This window comes from Morone saxatilis, unplaced genomic scaffold (assembly GCF_004916995.1).
Source record: "Morone saxatilis isolate NCDOM2014 unplaced genomic scaffold, NCSU_SB_2.0 Contig5, whole genome shotgun sequence".
In the NCBI taxonomy this organism is placed as follows: domain Eukaryota; kingdom Metazoa; phylum Chordata; class Actinopteri; family Moronidae; genus Morone; species Morone saxatilis.
Window position 1 is genome coordinate 4,979,591 of NW_023340095.1, and position 22,327 is coordinate 5,001,917.

General features: G+C 37.8%; 1 protein-coding gene across 4 annotated transcripts in view; it reads right to left on the bottom strand.

Moving 5' to 3' along the window:
• Positions 1-11,123: 11,123 nt before the first annotated feature.
• Positions 11,124-22,327, bottom strand: part of LOC118339540 (poly(rC)-binding protein 3) — a 61,136-nt gene continuing 49,932 nt past the window's right edge. The window contains exons 12-17 of one of the 4 annotated variants that reach the window (XM_035677233.1): positions 20,986-21,060; positions 19,195-19,236; positions 18,097-18,172; positions 16,938-16,990; positions 16,200-16,369; positions 11,124-13,881 (exon numbers count right to left, since the gene is read on the bottom strand). In XM_035677233.1, coding sequence (XP_035533126.1) covers positions 13,845-13,881; positions 16,200-16,369; positions 16,938-16,990; positions 18,097-18,172; positions 19,195-19,236; positions 20,986-21,060 — 453 coding nt within the window. In that variant the 3' untranslated portion in view covers positions 11,124-13,844. Of the gene's footprint in view, positions 15,230-16,199; positions 16,370-16,937; positions 16,991-18,096; positions 18,176-19,194; positions 19,237-20,985; positions 21,061-22,327 lie in introns of all 4 variants that reach the window. The other 3 variants (XM_035677231.1, XM_035677232.1, XM_035677230.1) reach the window with 3 other exon arrangements.

Here is a 22,327-nt window from a genome sequence, read left to right on the forward strand (position 1 = left end):
TCTCCCCTCTGTCTCTCCCCTCTAAGACAATTAACCAAACAAACAATATTAAATCCGAAAATTGTTCCTGGATGCAAAACAAAAGAGGAAGATTTATCTTGGCAAGTGCTTCAGTAATGACTTTTAAAATGAATTAAGTAAAACAAAAAGGAAAAAAAAAGATTATTTTTGAAGACCAAATTAGGCTCTTAAACGTTTTTAATTGAGCGTTCCAATCATTCGTTTTAAATAGTTTTAAACAAGTATTATAAAATGCAGGGACAAAGTCATAATTAAAGTGTGCTTTTGGAATCAGTTGTCCTGTAGAACACCCCGCCTGAAGACCTTGTCTGTGTCACATTAAACTGTGATCTATTGATTATTTTAATCACTCCAAGTGCTGTATCACACAGACTATCAAAGGGCTGGGATGTTAGGTTTAGGGCTGCGCAGCAGTGGATCAAAATGTCAGCTTTGACTTCTGCACTGTATTCTGGTGGTAATTGCCCTTTTCAAACTGCAGAGGCTTATTCCACACTCACAAACTGCATGGCAAATTGGCTATATGTGTTGGGTTTGTCTTTCTCTTTAATGGAACATGACTTTCTGCGACTTAATCAAGCACCACGCATGCCTGCATATATAGCAGCAAATGAACACTCTCTAACTGAGCTATTAGTGGTGTTTCTTTTTATGAGAATGTCATAAAGTTGTTATGCAACAATTTCCTGCTGGACCGCAGCATTCAATGCGAAGTCTGTCCCTGACTTACTGAGTGAATGAAGTTATTGCTCTTTTAAAATGAATGAGCTGAACAGTCGTCAATTACGCCCTCAGGCTAACACTGACTGTGCAGCCATATGCTAGGCTTCCACCTTGTCTTGTTTCATATGTAACTATACTTTATGTAGAAACAAGCAGCCCCCTCCACCACCACCAGCCCTCTTGCTGGAGGAGTGCCAACACCACAGTGAGTATAACTGCGTGACAAATAAGTTCAGATCCTTTAACCCTAACAGACTGACTGTATGGCCGCACAGTTAATGGAGCTTCCAGCATTGCTGTTTTTTGTTTCATGTCATTAGGAGAACTCAGACAGTGTTGAGGCGACTTACATTGCAAAGTGCACAAGTCTCACAGTTGTTCATGAAATGTATTGCTCTACATGTACTACTGCAGGATATAAACATGCAGTGTCATGTCAATCTTCCAGATAACCTTGATAAGAGCAAAATAGATTCTGCAAATATGGGCTGAGAAAACATCCATCACTGTCTGGTTTTGATCGGCCACCAAACATGACAGGAACTACAGCGGACAGCCAGGACTGCAGAGATCATCACTGGTGCCAACCGGCCCTTCATTCAGAACTCATACATGTCCAGGGTCAGGAAACGGGCAGAACCATCATGACCTCGACACAACCTGTTCCAGCTTCTGCCCTGGAGCTGCAGAACACTGTACGCCAAAACAACCAGACACAAGAATTATTTCAGTTATAGATAATATTATTACAGTGCGCCACAAATGCACCATTTTAATCATCATGCACTGTCACTGTCAATACAAATCCTTTTTTGTATTATTTACAGCTGTTTAGACCGTTTATTATGTTGTTGGTGGCTTTTGTAGGCTATATATTTATATCTACACCTATTTGTTCACATACCTTTGAACATAGTTAATAAATACAGGGGAAGAATAGACAAGACTGCTGTTATGTCTGTTCCTGTGTAAGTATATTGAGAGAAATGTTAAAATACACATTCCTTGTATGTGTACACATACATGGCCAATAAAACTGATTCTGATTCAGAAAAGTGAGTTTAACCAACCGCTTCAATTCCATTTGCTCTACCCCCATGTGATATGAATGTAGGTCAGCTGGTCCCAAGGTTCCAGGTGTCATTTGAGCTGCCGAGTGCAAGTTTTTCTTGTGGCCAGTCCTGCCACAGTCTCAGTCCCACAGTGTGTTCCAGCTGGCATAATGAATTGTTCTATATTAAGTACTGAACTCTCAAACTTGGTGTAGGATAGTGCACTATAGTGCCTTTTGGATTTGGGGTACACAAATTGTGAGTCATTTAATATATTCACTGCTTTAATTTATGTGTTTGACATATTTGTAACCAACTTTCTAATGTGATACGTTCAATAAATTACACTAAATGTCAAATTATATGGAATTAGTTGGTCAAAGTAATGATATCTCAAAGCAGCACAAATCCATATTTTTTTATTTTATGATGGATCAAATGACTGTAAAGCTGAAAGGAACTGCATAGTGATCATTCTCTATGGGTTTGTCACAACATGTAAACCCTTCTACTACACACAGTGTTTTAACTTTTTTTAGCTATTTGTTTTTGTTTTACAGCTTACAGCTGTACAGTTTGGTTGAGTCTCAATGCTCTCATAAACCTTGTTTTCACCCATTGTACAAAGCTGCTTTCATCAAAAAGAAGCTCTGATCCACTGCCGGTCTAGCACCAAACAGCCGACAGTTAGAGACTTGCTTGTGAACGTAGTGAAGTATTTAACAGCTAAACAGCCCGATATTTCCCTCAAGAGTTGGTGGAGACCAAAGAAAGCTAAAAGTACACAGTTGGGTAATTTTGAGAAAAGGAAAATCTTTATAAGAAAGATTAAATTATATTGGATAATAAAAAATAAAAAAAACTTAAATAACATCTTGGAGATGTTAGTAGGCCCTTGGAGTATTAGCATACGTGACCAACTTAATTTTAATGTCAAAATGTGAACATCATACCTCAGGTCACTGCACTACAATATGCGTCAACTTTTACTATTAGCTGTTCACTTAGTGTTCTGTGATACACAAGCAGGCAAGCTTTTGGGCTTCAGATTTTGACAGCTCCATTATTTACTGTCTGTGGAAAATTCTATTAGCTCTACAGGCGGTGAAGAAAAAATGCATCTTTTCAATAGCACCATAAAACACTGGCTGTAGGCCTTAACACACCAATCTAATATTAGGGTGCACAGCTATTATCGTCGAAGTACACTAGGGAATCAGTACTGTGCAGATGATGACTAAATGTAAACAAATCCGCAAAGCAACTCAAAGGCATGGATTAAGATATAAACTCTATTGATAATATCTTCGCTTTTGATTAGATTTCTTGTGCATGTTTCTAAATATTTGTGAGTTTTTAGTCCAGCCACGTTGCATCTAACTGAATCAACCAGCTACTGACAAAGAGGAGTCCGCTTATGGCAGTGGGACTGAGCCGCAGATGGCTGAACGAAGATGCTATCTTCCTCCCGTTCTTTGCATTTTGTAGTGGAAGTCATGTTGTTGGAGTGAGAATGCAAGTTTTTAGATAAAAAGGCGTTCATTTTTAAATTTACCTATCTGCTCTACACAGCAGAGGTAAGCCCTGATTGTCACACAGTGTGCAAAATGAATTTCCCTGCTAGGATAATGAAGTTTCCTAAGATTCATGTGATCCCTTACAGACAGTTAATAGGCCAAAAAAATTCACAATCCCTGCACTCATGTAGTCTGGCACCAGAGAAACTTTGAGACTTTAAACACCCATTTATTGTTATTTTAACCTGCATCATAACCATAACTATTGGGAGTTTGCAAAAGATCTTTATTTATGGACCTTTTGGCTGAGTAATGCTGTAAAAGCACTTGAGGTGCTGCCTAGACCGATAACAAAACCCACAGACTGGTGGCAAGCTAAACAGGGAGTCATCATCAATTCAGAGTGTCAGTCTGGCTAAATCACACAGCATTATTTTCATCTGTTTCCTCCTTTATATACCCCTCACGACCGCTAATAATCACCAATCCGTCATTCACTTAGTCCCAACAAAGGAAGACTCCAGCAGCTAGAAATGTGTTACATTAGGACGAAAAGGCCCAAAGACATTTAAAGTGAACACAAAAGCTTTACTTAGAGACAACACAAGCAGCTGGAGGAGCGATTTTATCTTACGACATATCTGCTGAGCTCGATGGTTCTCACACAAGCATACACAGACATCCGCACACAAATTTCACCCTTTGTTTGACTAGATAAAGGGTCATCATAGGGCTCACTGGTGGTTTCATTCTGCCGAAACACACACTTACTACGACAGAAAACGGGAGGACTGTGGCAGTGAGATAAAAGAAAGCCAAGGTCAGGGATTTGGAGCACAGCTGTTCAACAGCAGCAGAAATACCACGCATTTTGCTGCCAGAGAGATGCAGCAGGTTATCCACGTCAGCGACTTGGGCTAACCTTCCTCAATCACTTTAAAGGGCCGGGCACAGGAACACGGAGGTTGGAGGGGGAGCGAGAAAGTGGCTATTCATCTAGATGAACAACAGCACAGGTTTACCCCCATATCAATTTATTGTGATTAATGTAGCCACAGTAGAATTTCCTCTATGTCAGGATATTTTTTTTTTTTTCTGAAAAAGCGTGTTTTGTCCTAAATGCTTTTTGAGGGTATGCGACTGGTTAGTGGGATACTGTGAATAAGATGCCATTATTCCACATTTGTCCCATGATTAACACCCTGGTGAAGTGTTTCTAATGATGACCATCTATTTCTATTAAGTACAGTTTAGGACAAATTCGACTAGTCCCTGCCTGTAATTGTCCCTGGGACAACTAATAACACAAAACACATTCATTCAACTCTGCCAAGAGCCAGGGGAGGTGGGCTGCTGATGTATTACCAGTTGGTTGCAATGCTGAAGATGAAAGAGTGAGCTGGGTTTGCCGTGTGTGTGTGTGATGGCATGGTAGAATTTACTCGCAGGCAAAAACCCCAGGTCCAGTTGTCACCAGGAGGCCTTTTCCCTTATCTTCCTGTTCACCTGCCCCTTAATGGATCTCCAAATTCCTTAGAAGAGACAAATTACCCGTGTCCGCTGCCTCCAGTCAGTTCAACCTCCTGTCGCCTACTTACTTATCCAAGTGTATCACTTTGGATTTCATTTGACAAAGTAAATCCATCTCTTTTGAAGGGGGTCAAGATACTGACGAGTGGAGCCTTTAGTTTGCAACAATTCATCACAATTACGTACGTACTGTAGCGGTGGCCAAGGAAGCAAGAGCATTAGCAGCTGATGGCATCAACATGCGGGTGGTGGGGTGTAACTGTCTGATTAGCTGCTGTAATACATCTAGAGCTGTTTGTGTGTGACAGGATGAATGTAATAAAACACAAATACCGATGCATGGCACAGAGTAAATCGGCAGAACATGATTTATCATCAGACATGGTTACTCTTTAGTATGTTATGAATTATGTTGAACCTGTTCATAGGTTACCCAACCACACATTATAATGTACATACATACATGTGTTTTTTTTTTCTTTTTTTTTTTCATAATACCTGTCGATTATATAATTTTATTCAATAAATTAAAAGAAGAGTTCAAAAGAAATATGTTTTCAGGGAAAGCAGCAGAATTTTAATGCCAGTAAAAGATTACCATTATTATAGATTAATATGACTCGCTGATTTATTTACTTAATTTATTTACTGGGGTATTTATAATCTTTTAGCTTTAATGTAATTGTCATTATGTGCCTTTGATGGGATTAAATTAAAAATCATCAAAGTTAAAAAGGATACATCAAACTGTTTTTACTTGTGTTTGCAACCAAAGGAAGACTTAATTTAGTAACAGAATTAATAAAAACAAAGTTGCCCTAACTGACTAAAGATGTTTTCCTTGACTTTTTTTTTTTTAACATCAACATAATCAATTATGATAACTAATTATGACAGCCAGCAGTGAAACATTAAAACATTTTTCCTGGCAGTCTTTCCAGCACAGCACTGCTAATGGACTGTATAACCATTTTCTGCACCTTTTGTGGACATCTTCCTTGTGGCAAACTGCATCAGGACAACAATTTCATGGCTGAAAAAAGTCAAATTTAAAGGATATGGCTGGTGGTATTTTCTCTTTAATATTATCAACAATTGCCCAGAACTAGCAATGAATTTACAAGTATTGTTAGTACTGACATGACCTGAAATAGCTTGTGTCTTTTTGCCTTGTGAAGAAGTTCTTCAGCATGCTTACCCTGGGGCTTAACTTGAAAACTAAAATTACAAAACACATTAAAAAGTGTTTTCAATAAACGGAATAATTTTCCTTAAATGCTTCTTTTGATATGGTTCTGTCACATTATTTCTTTCTGCAAAATGTTGTGCAGACAAATTATACTTTTGATATACTTGGCAATTGAAGGACTTTTTGATCAGACAGATATTTCATTGCAGTCATTGTTGCACACAGGAAACAAATGGTGTTGTCGGACATTTTCCTCAAAGATAGACTGGAAGTATGAAGGCTGAGTAACAGAAGCTCAGACTGACGTAGGCACCGAGATGCCCAGTCAGTACACCAAAATAGGGCAACATTTGTGTGGGCTGAAAGTGTTGCCAATCAAAATTACTCCCACATGGATGTCAAGGTTATTTCCATGTCTTTGAACACTGAGATAAACTGCTACACTGAAACCACTTATAAGGTGTCTCTCATACTAGTAATAAGCAGCAGAATATGGTACATACCTTATAAGGAAAACTGTATCAAACTACCTTTTAGATACCATACAAACTCACATACGTATCATAAAACTTACATCATACCAAACGTAAAAAATACGTATTTCACTATTAAATAATGTCAAATAAATATAAAATATTCATTCATGTTTGTAGTTTTTAACAACTAATTCACACATTGTTACACAGGTCATTGAACTTTCAGAAATAAACTTTTAATGGAAGTACGGATGTTCTGGTAAGATTAAGTATAATTAGTTGTACATATTGAATGCTCAGCATCACCACTTTGTACATACACAGCATAAGGTCGGCAAACAGACTTTTGTTGTCCCAAAGCCCCAAATAAGAGAATGAATTATTCATAAGGCAAATTACCTAATTGCATTCATAGTTTTAAGAAAGTCACATTTTGTTTTGGTAAGAACTAATCTAAACCCAAGGGTGGATTCATTTTCTACCCAGCATGCCTTGCAATTTGCTCTGAGACTGCTCAGAAGAGTTGTGTCTCTTTTAAGGGACAAAAGGCATATGGCAAAGATAAAAATGAAATGAAATCCTCAACATCATCCTGTCTGATGAATCTTGTCTTCTCTCTGACTGTTGACATGATGCAGTAATGACACTGCCATCAGCATTACTAGTTAAAAGCCTTTGAGCAAAGCCATCGATTTCAGTGTGTGCCTTTAATTATAAATGGGTCGAAAGAAATGTCAATGGTGTGTTCAAATGCTCAGGAGGAGGTCATAAGATGAGAACATCAGTGTTTAAAGGACCAGTGTTTAACAGTGGAGTTGCAGATTGCAACCATTTGAATACAGCTCAGCTTTCCAAGTGTTTATGAGAAACTAGGGTGGCTGCAATACTTGAGAAAGGCCCTGTCTAGAACCAGTATTTGTACGTGTTTGATAGTAATTGAGTATTCCAATAAAAATGTACCCACGGCCATTAAAGTGGCTATAATAAATATTTAGAAACCAACAATGTATGATATGACAACTTGTAGGCAAATTGACAAAGTAAGTGGCTTTCATCCATGAAGGCATTCTCTAACTACAGAGCACCATAACCAGGGTTGGCAGTGATATAAGAGATTTCAAGAGTTTGTCTTAATATTCAGCAGACAGCCAAGAGTATGATGGTTTTAATTCCCACCAAACACCATCTGATTTCACTAAGCTGCAAAACCTCAACCAGAAGGACTGTTTTACCACACGTCAAGTACCAGATGGATGGGACCCAACACACTGGAGCAGAGCAGATTCCCTGACATAAGCTGTTAATTATAGAATATATTAAAGTCTCAAATAAAATTATCCATGATTAGTTTCTGGTAAGTTCTGACAATTATTTATATTTGGAAGAATCATTGTTCCCAACCATCGGATTGGTGATACATACTGTATGGTGTAAAAAGAAATCCATATTTTACATTGGAAAAATAATACTTAATTTATTTTGATCCATCTCCTTTATTTGTATTTATTTTTCAACTCCTTTATTTCCCTTTTCTTTGTTTTGGCAGACATTGCATTATTTATCTCCCTGTTTCCCATGCAACATAGTTTCAACAAATTTCTAATTTTCCTTATTTGCCACAAACACCCTGAAACAACTCTTATCAGAATTTGATAAATTCAGTCCAACAACATGGAAAGTCTACCATTTGAATCATTCTATTATTTTGTGGAGGGGGGGCTAACAGAAAGTCAGCTGGCATGGTCAGAGGAAGTCTCAAACACGTAGCCCTACACTCTCATCTGGCTCAGCTGGAAAAGGACAAATGCTCTATGCCATATAGTGTATGGGCCCAAAAACCCACAGGTGTCCCAACTACAGCCAAGTAGAAGGGCCTTCATATAGTGGTCCATTTCCACTCATTCCTCATGTGCCAGATTATCTGGTGTGCATCCACCTAGCCTTTCAGTCTTTGTTTCTGCCTGTCTGATCTTCATAACATCAACTTCATCTTTACACTTGTACTGCATGTCTCTTGTCTTCATCAAGCCCCACAATGAAAATATGATCTTTGATCTTTATTTTTTTGCCCTTGACATTTATGTGTAATTTAATGTCTCTTATATCATAATGTCAAATAAACTTAAAAAAAACAAACTTCTAGCCTAGAATTTGAAACAGAAAAGTGTAAAGCTATGTATTTCCTTTTACCTTCTATTTTAATTATCTAAATATTTAACTATTATCTGACTTGACCTTGTGACCTTTTTACTACATTTTCTTTTTTTTATTTATAAATTGTAACATTTCTTAGTGTTTGTTAACCTGCTTGCATTGTGGGGTTTATTGCAGAAGTCCATACAACAATTGATTCATTATATTTTTGGTAACTCTTGCCTTACCTGAAATGTTGTGACCTTAAAAGCACAGTTCATATAAATGTGAGCAACTCTTCTCTTCAAGAGGAAATGACAAAAGAGTCATGATGAAGTTATCGAATGTTGTAAAATCACAGTGAGCTTGCTCTTCTCCTGGCAAGGTTGTCAATTGTTTAGCACAGAGATTATTTCCCCTATTTAGACTTGGTGAATGTGTTACTAAATGCAATCAGGGACTTTGGGAGCGCAATCTAGAGCTGCTTGAAACTGGGCATATTTAACGGCCATGAAAGATCTGGTGTGGACTGATGGCCAAGTTATATACAAGGTGACCTCTTGTCGCCCCTGAAGAGCGACAATGTTAATTTGCAACATGCCTGTGGACAAAGGCATCCCCTGAGGCTTGGTCTCTTGTGCACACACTCCAGCTGAATGTCAGACCATAACATAGCCACATCCAATTAACATAACAGCGACTCTTTTAGATTAACACTTTTACTATGAGAGACATGTAAAGCCTTTTTTTTTAATCTTACATCTGTTTTGCTGTAGGAAAGTAGTACAATTTGAGAACTATGGTAAAAAATTGGTCTCAAATTATTACATTAAGCTAGAGTATCTCAAGGAGCTCATGAGAAAGCAGAGAAAAGTTGAACTGATGTGATGTTATTTAGGTCAAAGCTATTATTGGGATTATTAACGGTTAACTGTGTTATATTGTCTATTACAGTCTGTTAGTCTGGGCAGAGAATGGTATGCACAATTAGCGTGAATGGCTCAAAACATTCCATAGAGCTGAATCAAGACCTCATGAAATTATTAACTTTATACATTTAGGATTCGTGGCAGGGATTTTGCAGTTGATTGTGTCATATGGCAAGGTGTTCCTGGTATTTGGTCCACCACCCACACATTCCTGTCTGTTATAGATTCTGACATTAGGGAATGAAAAGAGATCCAGACAAGCAGGCAAGCTTTCAAATTGCTGCACTGAAAGATCACAAACAAAAACCGTTTACAAGGCTGACAATAATTCTATGAAAGTCCTTGTAAATGAGATTACAAAAAAATACCTTTCCCATCAGTTTTAACTAACTTTTGTTGTGAGAACATTTGGCACTGTGGGAAGCCACTGCTGAATCAATCACAGATAGTTTAAGGGAAATCAGTTTCCTTCATAATTGCCACAAAGCTTGTCTGTAACTTCCATTGCAGAGATTTCCCATAGTTATTTGCTCCACTTTATGGTCATTAAGTTGTGTGCAAGTATTGACTAACTGACCTCGTGCAGGGTTATTTTGGTCTTATCTGGAATCAATTACACCCGGTATTCAAGACTCATTCGGAGTCAGGGTGGGATGCAGTACAAAAACACAAAAAGCAGCGGGAATCAGAGTGAATCACGTATCATTGCATTAGATCAGTGTAAATTTCAATGTTATTCAGTCAGGACCTAGGAGAGAGGTTTTGATCCCGCTCTTACTTTTTAGCCACACATCATGAATGGTGCAAAATCTTTGTTTCTACAAGGACACCAAAGTACCCTATAGATGTTCTTATAACAGAACGGAAAATTGCAATGCACTTCCATCATCCTCTGATCAATCCATGACAGCAACAATCATCTGGTCAAAAATGCAGCTTCCAGAGATCCTCTGAAACAGACTTCCATCAAATTTCACCTATATTGATGTCTTTGCATGAGCAAGCCAAAGCTGATCCTCCTTCTGCCTTAAGTACATTGGCTCCATCCTACATATATTATTACTCCATACATTCCATAATATCCTTAATGCTTTTTTGATGCAATTTATTTAAACATCTTGAGGGGGACAAACGTTTTCTAGGGTCCTGATTTTTTACTGCACAATTTCAGAAGACAGGCTCTGTCAAGAGTTTTAAATCTATAGGATTAAATTTAATCTTTTTTTTCTGTACTATGGTCCTTCATAGTTTCACTGGCTCTGTAGCATATTCATAAATATACATATTCTAATAAACTAAAAGTGACTCCACCTCTGCTGAAAGGAACCACGTTATAAATGTTTATTTTGAAAAACAATGTTTAGTGAGGCTATTTCAGCACGTTCAATACCCGAAAAATAGTCCAGTCTGTAACTTATTTCAGTTCCAGAGTTCAGAGCGTTAGTGCTCTGAAAGCTTAATATAACAAGCTTCTGTAGCTTATATAACAAAGACGCATATCCAACACAATTCACAAGAAGTAAAACTTGAAAAAGATGAGAAAGGTCCAAGTCAAGGGAAAAAACACAAACTTTATTCTTTTCTTTTTACAAAACATTTCAGAATCAACCTCAATAAATAATAAATCCAATACAGACCTTCAAGAAGCAAATGATCAAACATAAACATGACACATTCCCTCAAACAGCATCATACAGTGCTAACCTTTAATTTTTTGCTGCTCTAGCACAGTAACAAAAAAATGTTCATGTATCAGTAAAATGCCAAAAGCAACACAACAGGAGGTGTTTGACTTACACGGCATTGCAGAATGATGAGCACGTGAGCGATGCCACGATTATGAAAGATAGAACTATGACAATCAAAAAGGCAACTGAGATGCTTGTAAAATAGCATGAGTGCGTCTTGGTTGGCCTGCCTGCACACAACCAGCAGAACCTTGAACCTGCAAACACAACCATTAATGTGCACTTTACAAAAACTATTATACTGCTTTGATGATGAGATGCTGTGGATGATGGGAAGTTTTTAAATGGCACATTAAAAACTGGTTAGCCCTCAGTCACCCATTCCTCAGTTTGTTCATTTGAAACACATCTGGATGCAGCCAGATGAGTGCTAATGTACAGATTTACATTCGTAATGTAAATGTGAAGCAATATGTACTTGTGAAATGTGCATGTATTAATGTAAAGCAGCCTATGCAACCTATGTTTGTATAATCAATTCTAACCAAAAGCCAAGTACCTGAGCCTAAACTGCAATGACGCAAATAATATTCCCCCAAACATCATTTCTATAATTATCCCTGGAGTAATGCATATCCAGGCTTTGTGAGTACAATGTGTAAATGTATTAAGGTAAAGTGGATTAAAAATAGAAGCTAGTTAAAATCAGTAACACACAGGCTTCAGATTAACATCACATTACCTGTTATAGTGTCATATTACACTGTGGAATGATATATTTTTTTTCTTATCTGCAGCAGATACTAATAAGGCCATCCACTCATGTGTTTGCAGAAAATATAGGAAAGTCTTAGTTTATGTTTATGTTTTATATTTAGCATATTAGAAAATAATCAGATTACATGGCATTGCATGTAATTAGTGTAATAAACTGTAGAATACAATTTTAAACAGACCTCATTTTGAGAGTAACCTGCCCCACCTTAAAAAATTCTGAACCTTTTTGACAGATAAGCATTTCTACTCTATTATATTCATCTGTCTGCATCATAGTCTATTGTACTCATTCGTGCCACACATAGAGGTGTCTTAATTAAGTATGGCGTGTAAATAGTTTCAGTTAAAACACATTTTGAAATACATTCAGCTTTAGTCTGAACTCGAACACAGGTCGCGCATTTGGAAGTAAGACAAGTTAACAGCTGAAACAAATATACAACCTGGTGTAATCAAGGAGAAACCGTATTAGATGCCAACTGCAAAGAGAGTCATACATACATGTATATGTAAGGCTTGTATGTAGCTTAATTGGCTGACATAACCTGCAAAACCAACAACTGGTTCAGTGTAGATACATAGGTTAAAAAATATGTTTCCGGTGTTTAATACATGCTAACCAGAAACACTCTACCTCTCTGTATCTGGAATGGCTTGTTGCCTACCAGGCATCTGTGATGAAAGAGCTGAAAAACAGATGTGACTGACTAACAGAATGTTGCTTCCCAGGAGCTTTTCAGCCCTTTTGACATACACTGAAAGACTGAAATGAGCTACGTGTGAGTGCAAACATACACTAGACATTCTAAGACCTTCTATATGTCCATTGCCTCTTACACATAGTTGTTACGAGATTGCAGCATGAATAACACGATTACATGTTTGTGGAATATAGAATAAAGTGGGGTTTATTTATAGCGTGCATTTGGATTTCAGTCTTTGCTGCAGTTGTTTACTTGCTTATTTCCATTTCTCCACCCAACCTTTGAGTCACATCTCACATGAAACTCGGAAAGACTGATGTTTGTGCATTACAGTGGATATTTATTGGCCTCTGTGAGGTCATTTCAAATTGGAGTGATACATCCAGATCATAAATAGACTATTTACAGCTGGTTCCATTCACTTTCCCTATTGAGTCTTCTTTTCTACCTGTTTGATTTCTAAATAAATTGGAAATGCAGTAGGTTTTGTGTGTCATGCAGATCAATCTATAGTGTACGTACAACACTAGACAAACAGGCAAGAGTCTACAGGCACACAGTCAATCGCTGATTTCATCAATCAAGAAATTAGTGTAAAATAAACTGGAATAAAATATCTGCTCTGGAGTTGCTTATTGAACTTTTTAGTAATTCTTTGAGTAGTCTAAATATGGAATATAAATGTATGTGTCAGTATCTTATAATGTTGGGTGGAGGAGGGACGACCTTGGTTTAGATTGTTATATTAATGTTTAGGTTAACTTTACACTGACTTTCAGGTGCCCGCAGTGCAAAAAAGAACAGTACAGTGACGTGTTAAAACATGAGGTAAACAAAGCGGTGCAGTGCATGAGATGCCATGAAAGGTACTAGAGTGTCAAAAAAGTAAAGCAACCTTTCAGAAACAGAAACAACAGGGTTTCAGATACAGGTGTGAGGAGTCCTAGTAACAGTGCAGATAGACATGTTTACAGTAAATACTAGAAATTATAAAAGTTAAAGTCACTTAAATATCAGGACAGTCAGATACAGAGAAATAAATAAACTAGGTGCAATGCCATTTGCTCAAGGGTCATGTGATGCACTGAGGGAAGATGGGTAGAAATTAGAGTGTGCCCATTCCAGTGACTTCAGACGTCAGCCTAGAACAGTTCAGGAAAGGTGGGAGGGAGGAGGAGGAGGAGGAGGGTAGACAGAGAAAATAAAACAGCTGTGAAAGAAGAACTTTCGCTTGAAAGTGAAAGTCATGTTGCAATGGCTGGCTTTGTGCTCCGTTTTTTGCTGACACCTGTTTTTATTTTTTTACACAGATTTGATACCATATTTTCATTGTATCCTTCCACATACAACATGTTAAATTCTAAAAAAAAAAATATGGTAACATGCCCATGCAAAACTAACCCCTCATGAAGCCATGCGGTGGACAAAAAGGAATGGTGGTGTCATGAAATGTCCAATGTAGAACTTGCTGTATTCCCTGACAGAGGCATCACATCACTCGTCTTTCTAACAGCATTGCTCAAGTGGCAGTCGTGTTCTTTTTTCTTTGCTTTTTTGTTCATTTTACATTTTTTTTATTAATTTTACTCTTTCCAGACAATTACACAATAGGACTTAATAGGCAAAATTATCTAATATAGTAATGACAAAAAGAAATACAATATTATTCTTGGAATGAGGCATGCTAAATAAATAGGCCTACTTAAAGGAATAGTTTGACATTTTGAGAAATACCCTTATTTAAGATGAAAATACCACTCTTTTATGTATGTTAATGCCAGGAGGCGGTTATCTTAGCTTACCAGAGCATAACAAATTTAAACAGGGGAAAACATATAGCCTAGTCTGCCTTCTAGCATCTTTAAAACTGTCTAATTGACGTATCAGAGCTTGTTTGTTGAATTCATATAAAAACTGAAGTATAAAAATGACAAGTTACCGTTTTACAGGGTTTATGTGCCAAACTGTGTCTTAGCCCGGAGCAGTTCCTAGAGTCTTGTTGTCAACATGAGGCTGTTAATTAGTGAGCTTTAAAAGGTGCTGACATGCGGTTTTTGTTACGATTGGGCAGAGCCAGGTCAGCTGTTTCCCCTTGTTTCCAGCCTTTGCTAAGCTAACAGTCTCTGGGATCTAGCTTCACTGACAGCGATGAGAGTGGTATCAACCTTCTAATTTAACATTAACCGTATTTCACAAAATGTCAAGCCTTTCCTTTAACCTAGCCTTCCCTTTACTGGCTACATCCATTTAAAACAAATCCCAGTGTTGGTAGTCTGACCTTTACTATAGGTGTTCCACAGGCTAATGCTTAAGTGTTGTGTAAAACCAAGGGAGTCTAGGGGAAGTTCCATGGGATAACACATAGAGGTTAAATGTGAAGCGAAAAGGTGGTTTTGATGTTAGCTTCTGCAAACAGAACCAGATTTGGGGTGACTTCAGGATGTAGTCATGGATGAGGGGTCATTCCACATGGCAGCCACGTCCCTGAACCTGCCATTGGAGTTGTGGGAAAGCAATAACCATTAGTTTCTCAGTGGACTGCTGTCTGAAATCCCCTTAAGAAGTCGAAGACATAAAGTCCTGTTTGTTGAGTATGTGGGTTCTCCTGCTCTAACGCTGATAACATTTGACTTTGAGGCGTAGGTAGTCTGTTGACATCAGTGACGCTCAGTTTTCTCAGAGTAGTGGCTAATACATTTATTTTTTCTGTTGATAATGAATAAGTAGTTTGAGTGGATAGAGGGGAAACAGAGACGGGGGTGGTGGAGCATGGCAAGAAAATTCTAATGAAAAAAATACATCCCTCAGTATCTTTACTGCTGTGTACCGTATCGTACTATCCATACCTGGTTTATTTAGTCTCAGGGCTCAGCAGATTTAGTCTTACATTTAATAACATAAATGGATAATGTGCAAATATAACACCGTTAGACCTTAGTTATATCTACATTGTTAGGCTGTATACTTTTCTGTGTTGTGTTACACATTTATCATGAATATTTCGCAATGAACTTTCGAGAACTGACCTAGGCATTGTACATTTCATTGTTCATTTATTGATCATCCAATTTGCTAATTTGCTGGTTCAGTTCAAAGACACAGCTTGTCTCAGTAGTTGGCATTGCTCCCAGGAGCCACTTACTTGCAAAGAGTGTGCTAGCTGAAACCTAATGCATTTTAATGTCTACACTTGGATCAAAATAAGGAACAAAAGTAGAAAGTTACAACCAAGAAAATAGAATGATTATTCATGGGCTTATCTGTCTCTTTTCAAAACCTGACAGATATCATGAATCTAGCAACTCTTTAAAAGCATCAGTGTTGTGAATGACAAAACTAAACAAACAGTAGAATCACAGACAGGAGTTTTCTTGGATCTCAAATATGATCATAGTCATTCAGGTGTTGCTTTTATCCTTTAGATTGTGCTGGAGCCCAGCTGTTAGAGTTAAAAGGTTACCTGGCATTGATGAGATATTGGGCCAGGCTGATGTTAGCAGGGGTCCCTGTGATGGTGATCTGGCGCTCTGACGAGCCCTCCATGGCGTTGGCAATTTTGATCTGCGCCCCAGACATCTGTCGAATCTCATTTATTTTTGTTCCCTGGCGTCCAATAATGCAGCCTATTAGCTGGGGGGGAAAAGCAGAAATCTTGAACCTGGAGCAAGGAACCCTCTGTATTGTCTTAATACATTTGGATTTAATACCTACAGTAATTGGACGTTAATGGGTTATGAAATGGTCTGGGTTTTAATTTAAATCCCATCATTCAGGAAATTAGGTTTGATTAATGATAGCATGGTCAGTATATCAGCTGATTGGGGGTGCTCTGCTGTGCCGACAGTGAGAACTGAAGTGTGCAGGATCATTGTTGGTAATGTTGTCAGTCATTTGTTCTTACAACATTCATAAGTTTGAGAGAACATGATTATCTTAGTGTATTTGAAAATGTTTTCCTTATCAGTTAATTAACAATTAAAGTTGCCGTCCACCCTTTTACATTTTCAGTTAATTAGATCAGTGTGCTCTGTGGCAAAGGTCTGAATAATTAGGCACTACATTATGACATTTTGCACAATTGACATCCTCTCAATATCACTGGAAATTATATCTGATATGCCAGTTCAATGACACATAATTTAAAAAGAACAGAATTTTGAAATCCCCCAGTCAGCTATCTCAAGAAGGCATTACTCACATCATTAGGAATGGTGAGTTCATGGGTGCTGGCTGGTGGACTGGCATCCAAACCTGAATAGGGGAAAGCAATGGGATAAGGAAGGAAATTTGACTCTTTAACAGAACTGAAACCTGTTTGTGGAATATTTTGAAGTTTTTGGGAAACATGCTCATTTGCTTTTTTTGCTATGAATTAAATGAGAACATTGATACATCTCAATCTGTGATCAAAATATGTCTGCTTTGTCCAAAAGACAGCAAAGTCTGCCTACCAGCAAGAAAGCAGAGCTACAGATACAAGGCTGGTATTGATGTTCTCAGTTAACTCTCAGCCTTAGAGTGTTGGTAAGCAGATTTTATAGCAGGCTAGCCAGGATAGCTGTTTTCCCACTGTTTCCAATCTTTTTGCTAAGCTAAGCTAACTGGCTGTTTGCTGTAGCATTAGAGTGGTATCAACCTCCTTGTTTAACGCTTGTCATGACAGTGTATTTATTGAAATATCTAGACTGTTCCTTCGAGTATGTAAGCTTATTTCTCAATGGAACCTTTATACTGTTTCTCCTTATTAAATCCTGTGTTTGATTTGATATAGGCTTTGTGGGAAAAGTCAGCTAAAGCACATTTGAATAAGAGCATTTTTTTTGAAAGAAGAGCTCTTGTTGATTCATTAATGGTAATTGCCACATCCTTTTAGATGAAAGACGTGAAAAAAAGAACCAAAAATAACTACTTGTTGTACATTTATGTATTCCAGATTTAGTTGCCATGTACCGAGGTCAACGTGAAACAGTTCAATTCAGATGTGGGGGAAATTCACTTGGATATTGTAGTGTAATGTAGCCACACTATTTCACTGGAGCTGTTCGTCTTTAATGGAAAGTAACACAACCTAAAATATGTGTTATAGGAAGGATGTATCCTGTTGCCAAGTGATAACGCCATTTTGAATACATAATTTTAAAGTGAAGCCCAGTGTCATTTTGTTGCCGTCCACTGGCATAATATCAGACAGAGCCAAGAGAAAAATATATACATGAAAAAATCAAAGAAGAAGAGAAACCACAGGGGCCAAGTCATGCTGTGCCAAAAGAGAGATAAGGTGGAAGGTAGGGAAAGAGAAAAATGTTTCTCTGGATGCAAAGAGAAGGAATTATCTAAAGGGCCTTGTGGGTACGTACCAGGGAAAGCAGGGGTGGTCTGTCCGAGAGGGGTAAAGGGGGTTTGCTGCATAGCCAACTGGTGGAGCTTGGTCAACTGCTGAAGGGTTAGGAGGGAAAGTAGAACTAAGAGGTTACTGTTACACAGGTCACACCAAGAAATGAAGTCAACCAAAACTAGAGTGAAGAACGGTGAGGAGAAGGAGGCCATGACACAGGGTAGTGGAGGACAAAAAAGTAAGAGAAAAAGAGATACTGAGAGAAGATGACTGTCTGTCATGGGGTTGTAAATTGCTGGGTAATTTTAAATTATTTCCATATCTTTCTATTTCCTTGTAATTTTCACATACTCCAATGTAATTTATTTTCAATTTAAAAAATGGAGAGGCAAACAACTGCACTCATGAGCACATTGACCAAATGCAGGAGAGAAAATGCATTCCCATTTGCCCCCTCAATTACCATGTGTCCTTCTGGTTGGCATTTATGACTCAGAACCGGAAAACCTTTCGTTTTACATGCCTGTCAGAGCAGCTGCACTTTCCCCCGACATGGTCACAGGATGTCTATCTACTGCTGTGTATCATTTCCATCAGGAATGGGGGAAAGACGGATGCTTTCTAGCCTTCTTCTCCTTTTAAGAGGAGTTTTAATGAGGGTGGAAGACTGTGTCAAGCCTGTACTTGAGTGATTGTACCGTCAACCACCACCACCAGTGGCATCAATCACTGCCCAACTTTGAATTAGTGGATCTGACACAAGGTAGCTCTTCAGATGCTCTTACGACAAGGACAGATTATTAATGGTGACTATATGGTCCACTAGAATTAAAGGGGTGTCTACATCAAAACTGCCATTACTGTCTTTGCCTTTATCATTACGACCAGCAGTCACTGTTTTCTTTTAATCTATCAGATCTGCTCAGAGTTCTTTCCAGTGGTAGAGCTGTAGTCCACCCTTAAACCACAAGGACAGAGATTTTTAAAGTTGTGAATTCTGACTTGTCTCTAAATAACTTCCAAGAGCTGGAGTGTCCATGAAATGTCTTCTACTGTTTTTTAATTATAAATAATTAAGATACAGGTACAATTCTTGATTATAGAGAGACTTAGAACTCACATCTGGGTGTGGTATGGCGTACTGTCCCTGAATTGTGTAGGCCTGGAAAGATCGGAAAGATCAAAAACATAGCAGATTTTAGTATCTCATTTGCAATAAGAGAGAGAAAATATTACCCAAAAAACAGATTAGCTTAGTCAGTCGAAGCTCTGTACAAAACATTCCTATACCTTTAGCTCAAATAGCAATAAGTAAAGTGTGATATTACAGTAAATGATATTCTTAATGATACTCATTGTTACCGTATTCAAAGCTGTAACAGCAACATCATATAATATGTATTGTAGATGGATATGAAGTGCAGTGAGACTTTGTACATGCAAGTCTTAGAAATTATATAATCAATCAATGCAAAATTAATCCCTTCTGTGAGTGGCAAACAATATATGGTCCTATGTCAAACAGTGCACTACACTAGTTAAACAGAACTGATACAGTATGTTCACAGTTTACAAGGGTAAATATTTCATAATGTACAAAAAAATGCTCAGAATAGCAACAGGTAGAGCTGCTTCGTGATTCCCCATCTTTTGATCTTTTTTATTCATAAATTAAATTCTACAGAATAAAAACCCACTGAGAAATCCGATGTTTGTGTCAGTTTATAGTAAAACAAAGCAGATTCCAAATACATGCATTAAATCTAAGTTCCAAATTACTGGTGTGGACACAATAACAGGAACATTTGCACAATGTGATGTAATCCAAAGTGACACCATGAAAAACTACAATCAAAAATAACAAAATAATAATTATGGTGTATCAACACATTGGACGCTATCTCAACAAAATATATAATCTTCACAAAGGTAGTATTTATGCTGGTGTTTTGTATGAGGTGGTGCTATATCGCACAGGTATACGATTCTGTGCACCACTCTTCAGAAATGAGCAAAAATGGCCAATTATTTTTGTATAAATAAAAACAAAGTATTATGTTGTCTAAAGGCTTAAAATGCCTCCAATGTCCTACGTTCCATTTAACGTCCACTGGGTAAAATGTCCAGATAAAAGCCCCCAAAAGTCATTACAAATAGTTTTGTGCCGTGTTTCTCAAATCTATCTCTTTTGTTTGCAAAATTTTGCTTCTAACAGCTTTTAGCCCGGATGTGCAACTCAGTTACTTACATTAGTTCGACCGACATTAGTATTTGCCGTGCATTCTTTCTGACACTAATGCCATTGTTGATCAATCACACACAAAAATTCCACACATCTACTTCATGAGGCAGGTGCATAGGATCTTGATGAATATCCAAAAGCATCATGGCCTGACTAAGGTCTAGGACCGAAACATTGCTAATAAATGTTTGTATTACAAGTTAGACAGTGTGCGGGAATCTATTGTTGTTGAATCAAACATTATGGTGCTTATAGCTCACCCTCCCTCCCTCACTTTCCTGTGTGCCCACAACCCACCCATCCAAAGATGACTGATGATAGGAGGCAGCACGTGAATTGTATACTGAAGTCACATGTTTTGTACATAACCCTGGCCTACATCTATAAGACTTTTTGGTGCAGTTTAATATTGTCGATGTGGATGGGCGTCATGACAAGATCACCTGTCCGGAAAATGGAAATACAGGTAATTTTACTGTTGAAACAAACACCTGATACTGTAATTATTCTAATGAGGACAGCCTCATTTGTAAAATGGTTGTGGTGGCATATGAGTGTGCGTATAAAAGCAAAAAGGCTTGCGGTAACAAGCAGTGGCTGATGCTGCAGTAAAAGTCTCAAGTTGGCTATGGGCACAAACTCACAAGTTTGAGCTAGCTCAGCTCTTACCTGGCCACCAGAAAAAATGACTGGGGTGGAGGCGGGCTTTGGGCGATAAGGGATGGTGGCACCTTTTGGTGGAGACTAAGAGAAAGGGAAGACAGAGGAGAAGCAGAGTCAGCATGTTCTTACTTTATGTGAAATTTAAAAAATTATTCATAATTAAAAGAAATATTCATAATTTAAAGAAATAGTTCATTTTGGGAGATATGTTTATTTGCTTTATTTGCTTGTTAGCTTTGCTTAATTATTGTGGTTTTCCAGTGTGTTATGTGCCAGACAGTTTCTTGGCTGGAAACAGTGATTTCGTGTTAGTGAGCTTTAGAGGTGCTGGTAGGCAGATTTTGTTACCTATGGAGAGAGACAGACAAGCGGTTTTCCACAGTTTCCAGTTTTTAATGCTAAGCTAAGCTAACTGGCTGCTGGCTGTAGCTTCTTATTTAATGAACAGATATAAGAGTGGTATTGATCTTCTCATCTAACTCTCGGCAAGAAAGATAATACATATAATAGATAATACATATAATTCACAGTCACAGCAGAAAACTCACTCTGATGCAAGGTGGTGTCTTTGTAACTTGGTGTTCTATGGTTCAATTAGTTGGCAGCTTCTGACAACAAGTGAAATGTGTGCGCATTGAATTAAAAAGGAGTCATGGAGCTCAGTCATATTAGTAGTCTCTATTCACGGAGATTATAAAAATACAAAGAGCTGGCACGTGTGAAACCAGATCATCACAGATTAAATGCATCACAGGCCTCTATTTTTTTCCTCCAGGATGCCAGCTTTTCTTCTAAGACAGCAGGGAGGTGGTTTCAATGAGAAGGCAGTTCCAGTTTGCAAACTTACTATAATGACACAGTTATTGATTCATGCTGTGCCGCAGAAACAAGGCTGCTCAAGGCAGGGGAGAGGGTTTAATCATATTTCCTCTGTAGCTGGTGTGCTGTAGAGCGAGGAGTATCACTTAGGTATGTGCTATACTTAATACAATATCAAGAAACAGCAATGGTGTTCTTAAGCTTACATAAACAGACTTACATAAACAGTTCATCTGGATAGTTACACACAAAGTTGATCATTTCTTTCTCTAAACTGTAATGATATGATTTAGTTTTTATACTTTCTAATACCAATCCAAATCTGCAACAAAACGGAAAGTCCATAATTTAGCCTTCTATTCGCAAGCAGATTGTCAAGAGGACATTTATTGATAACAATAGCAAATTTAAAACCTATTAAAAAATCAATTTAAAAATGTAACCACCACGAGCAGTGAACATAACCATTTATGGAGACATAGTGCATAAGTGTCTAGCCTAAGATGCAACACAACTCACATAACCTTGA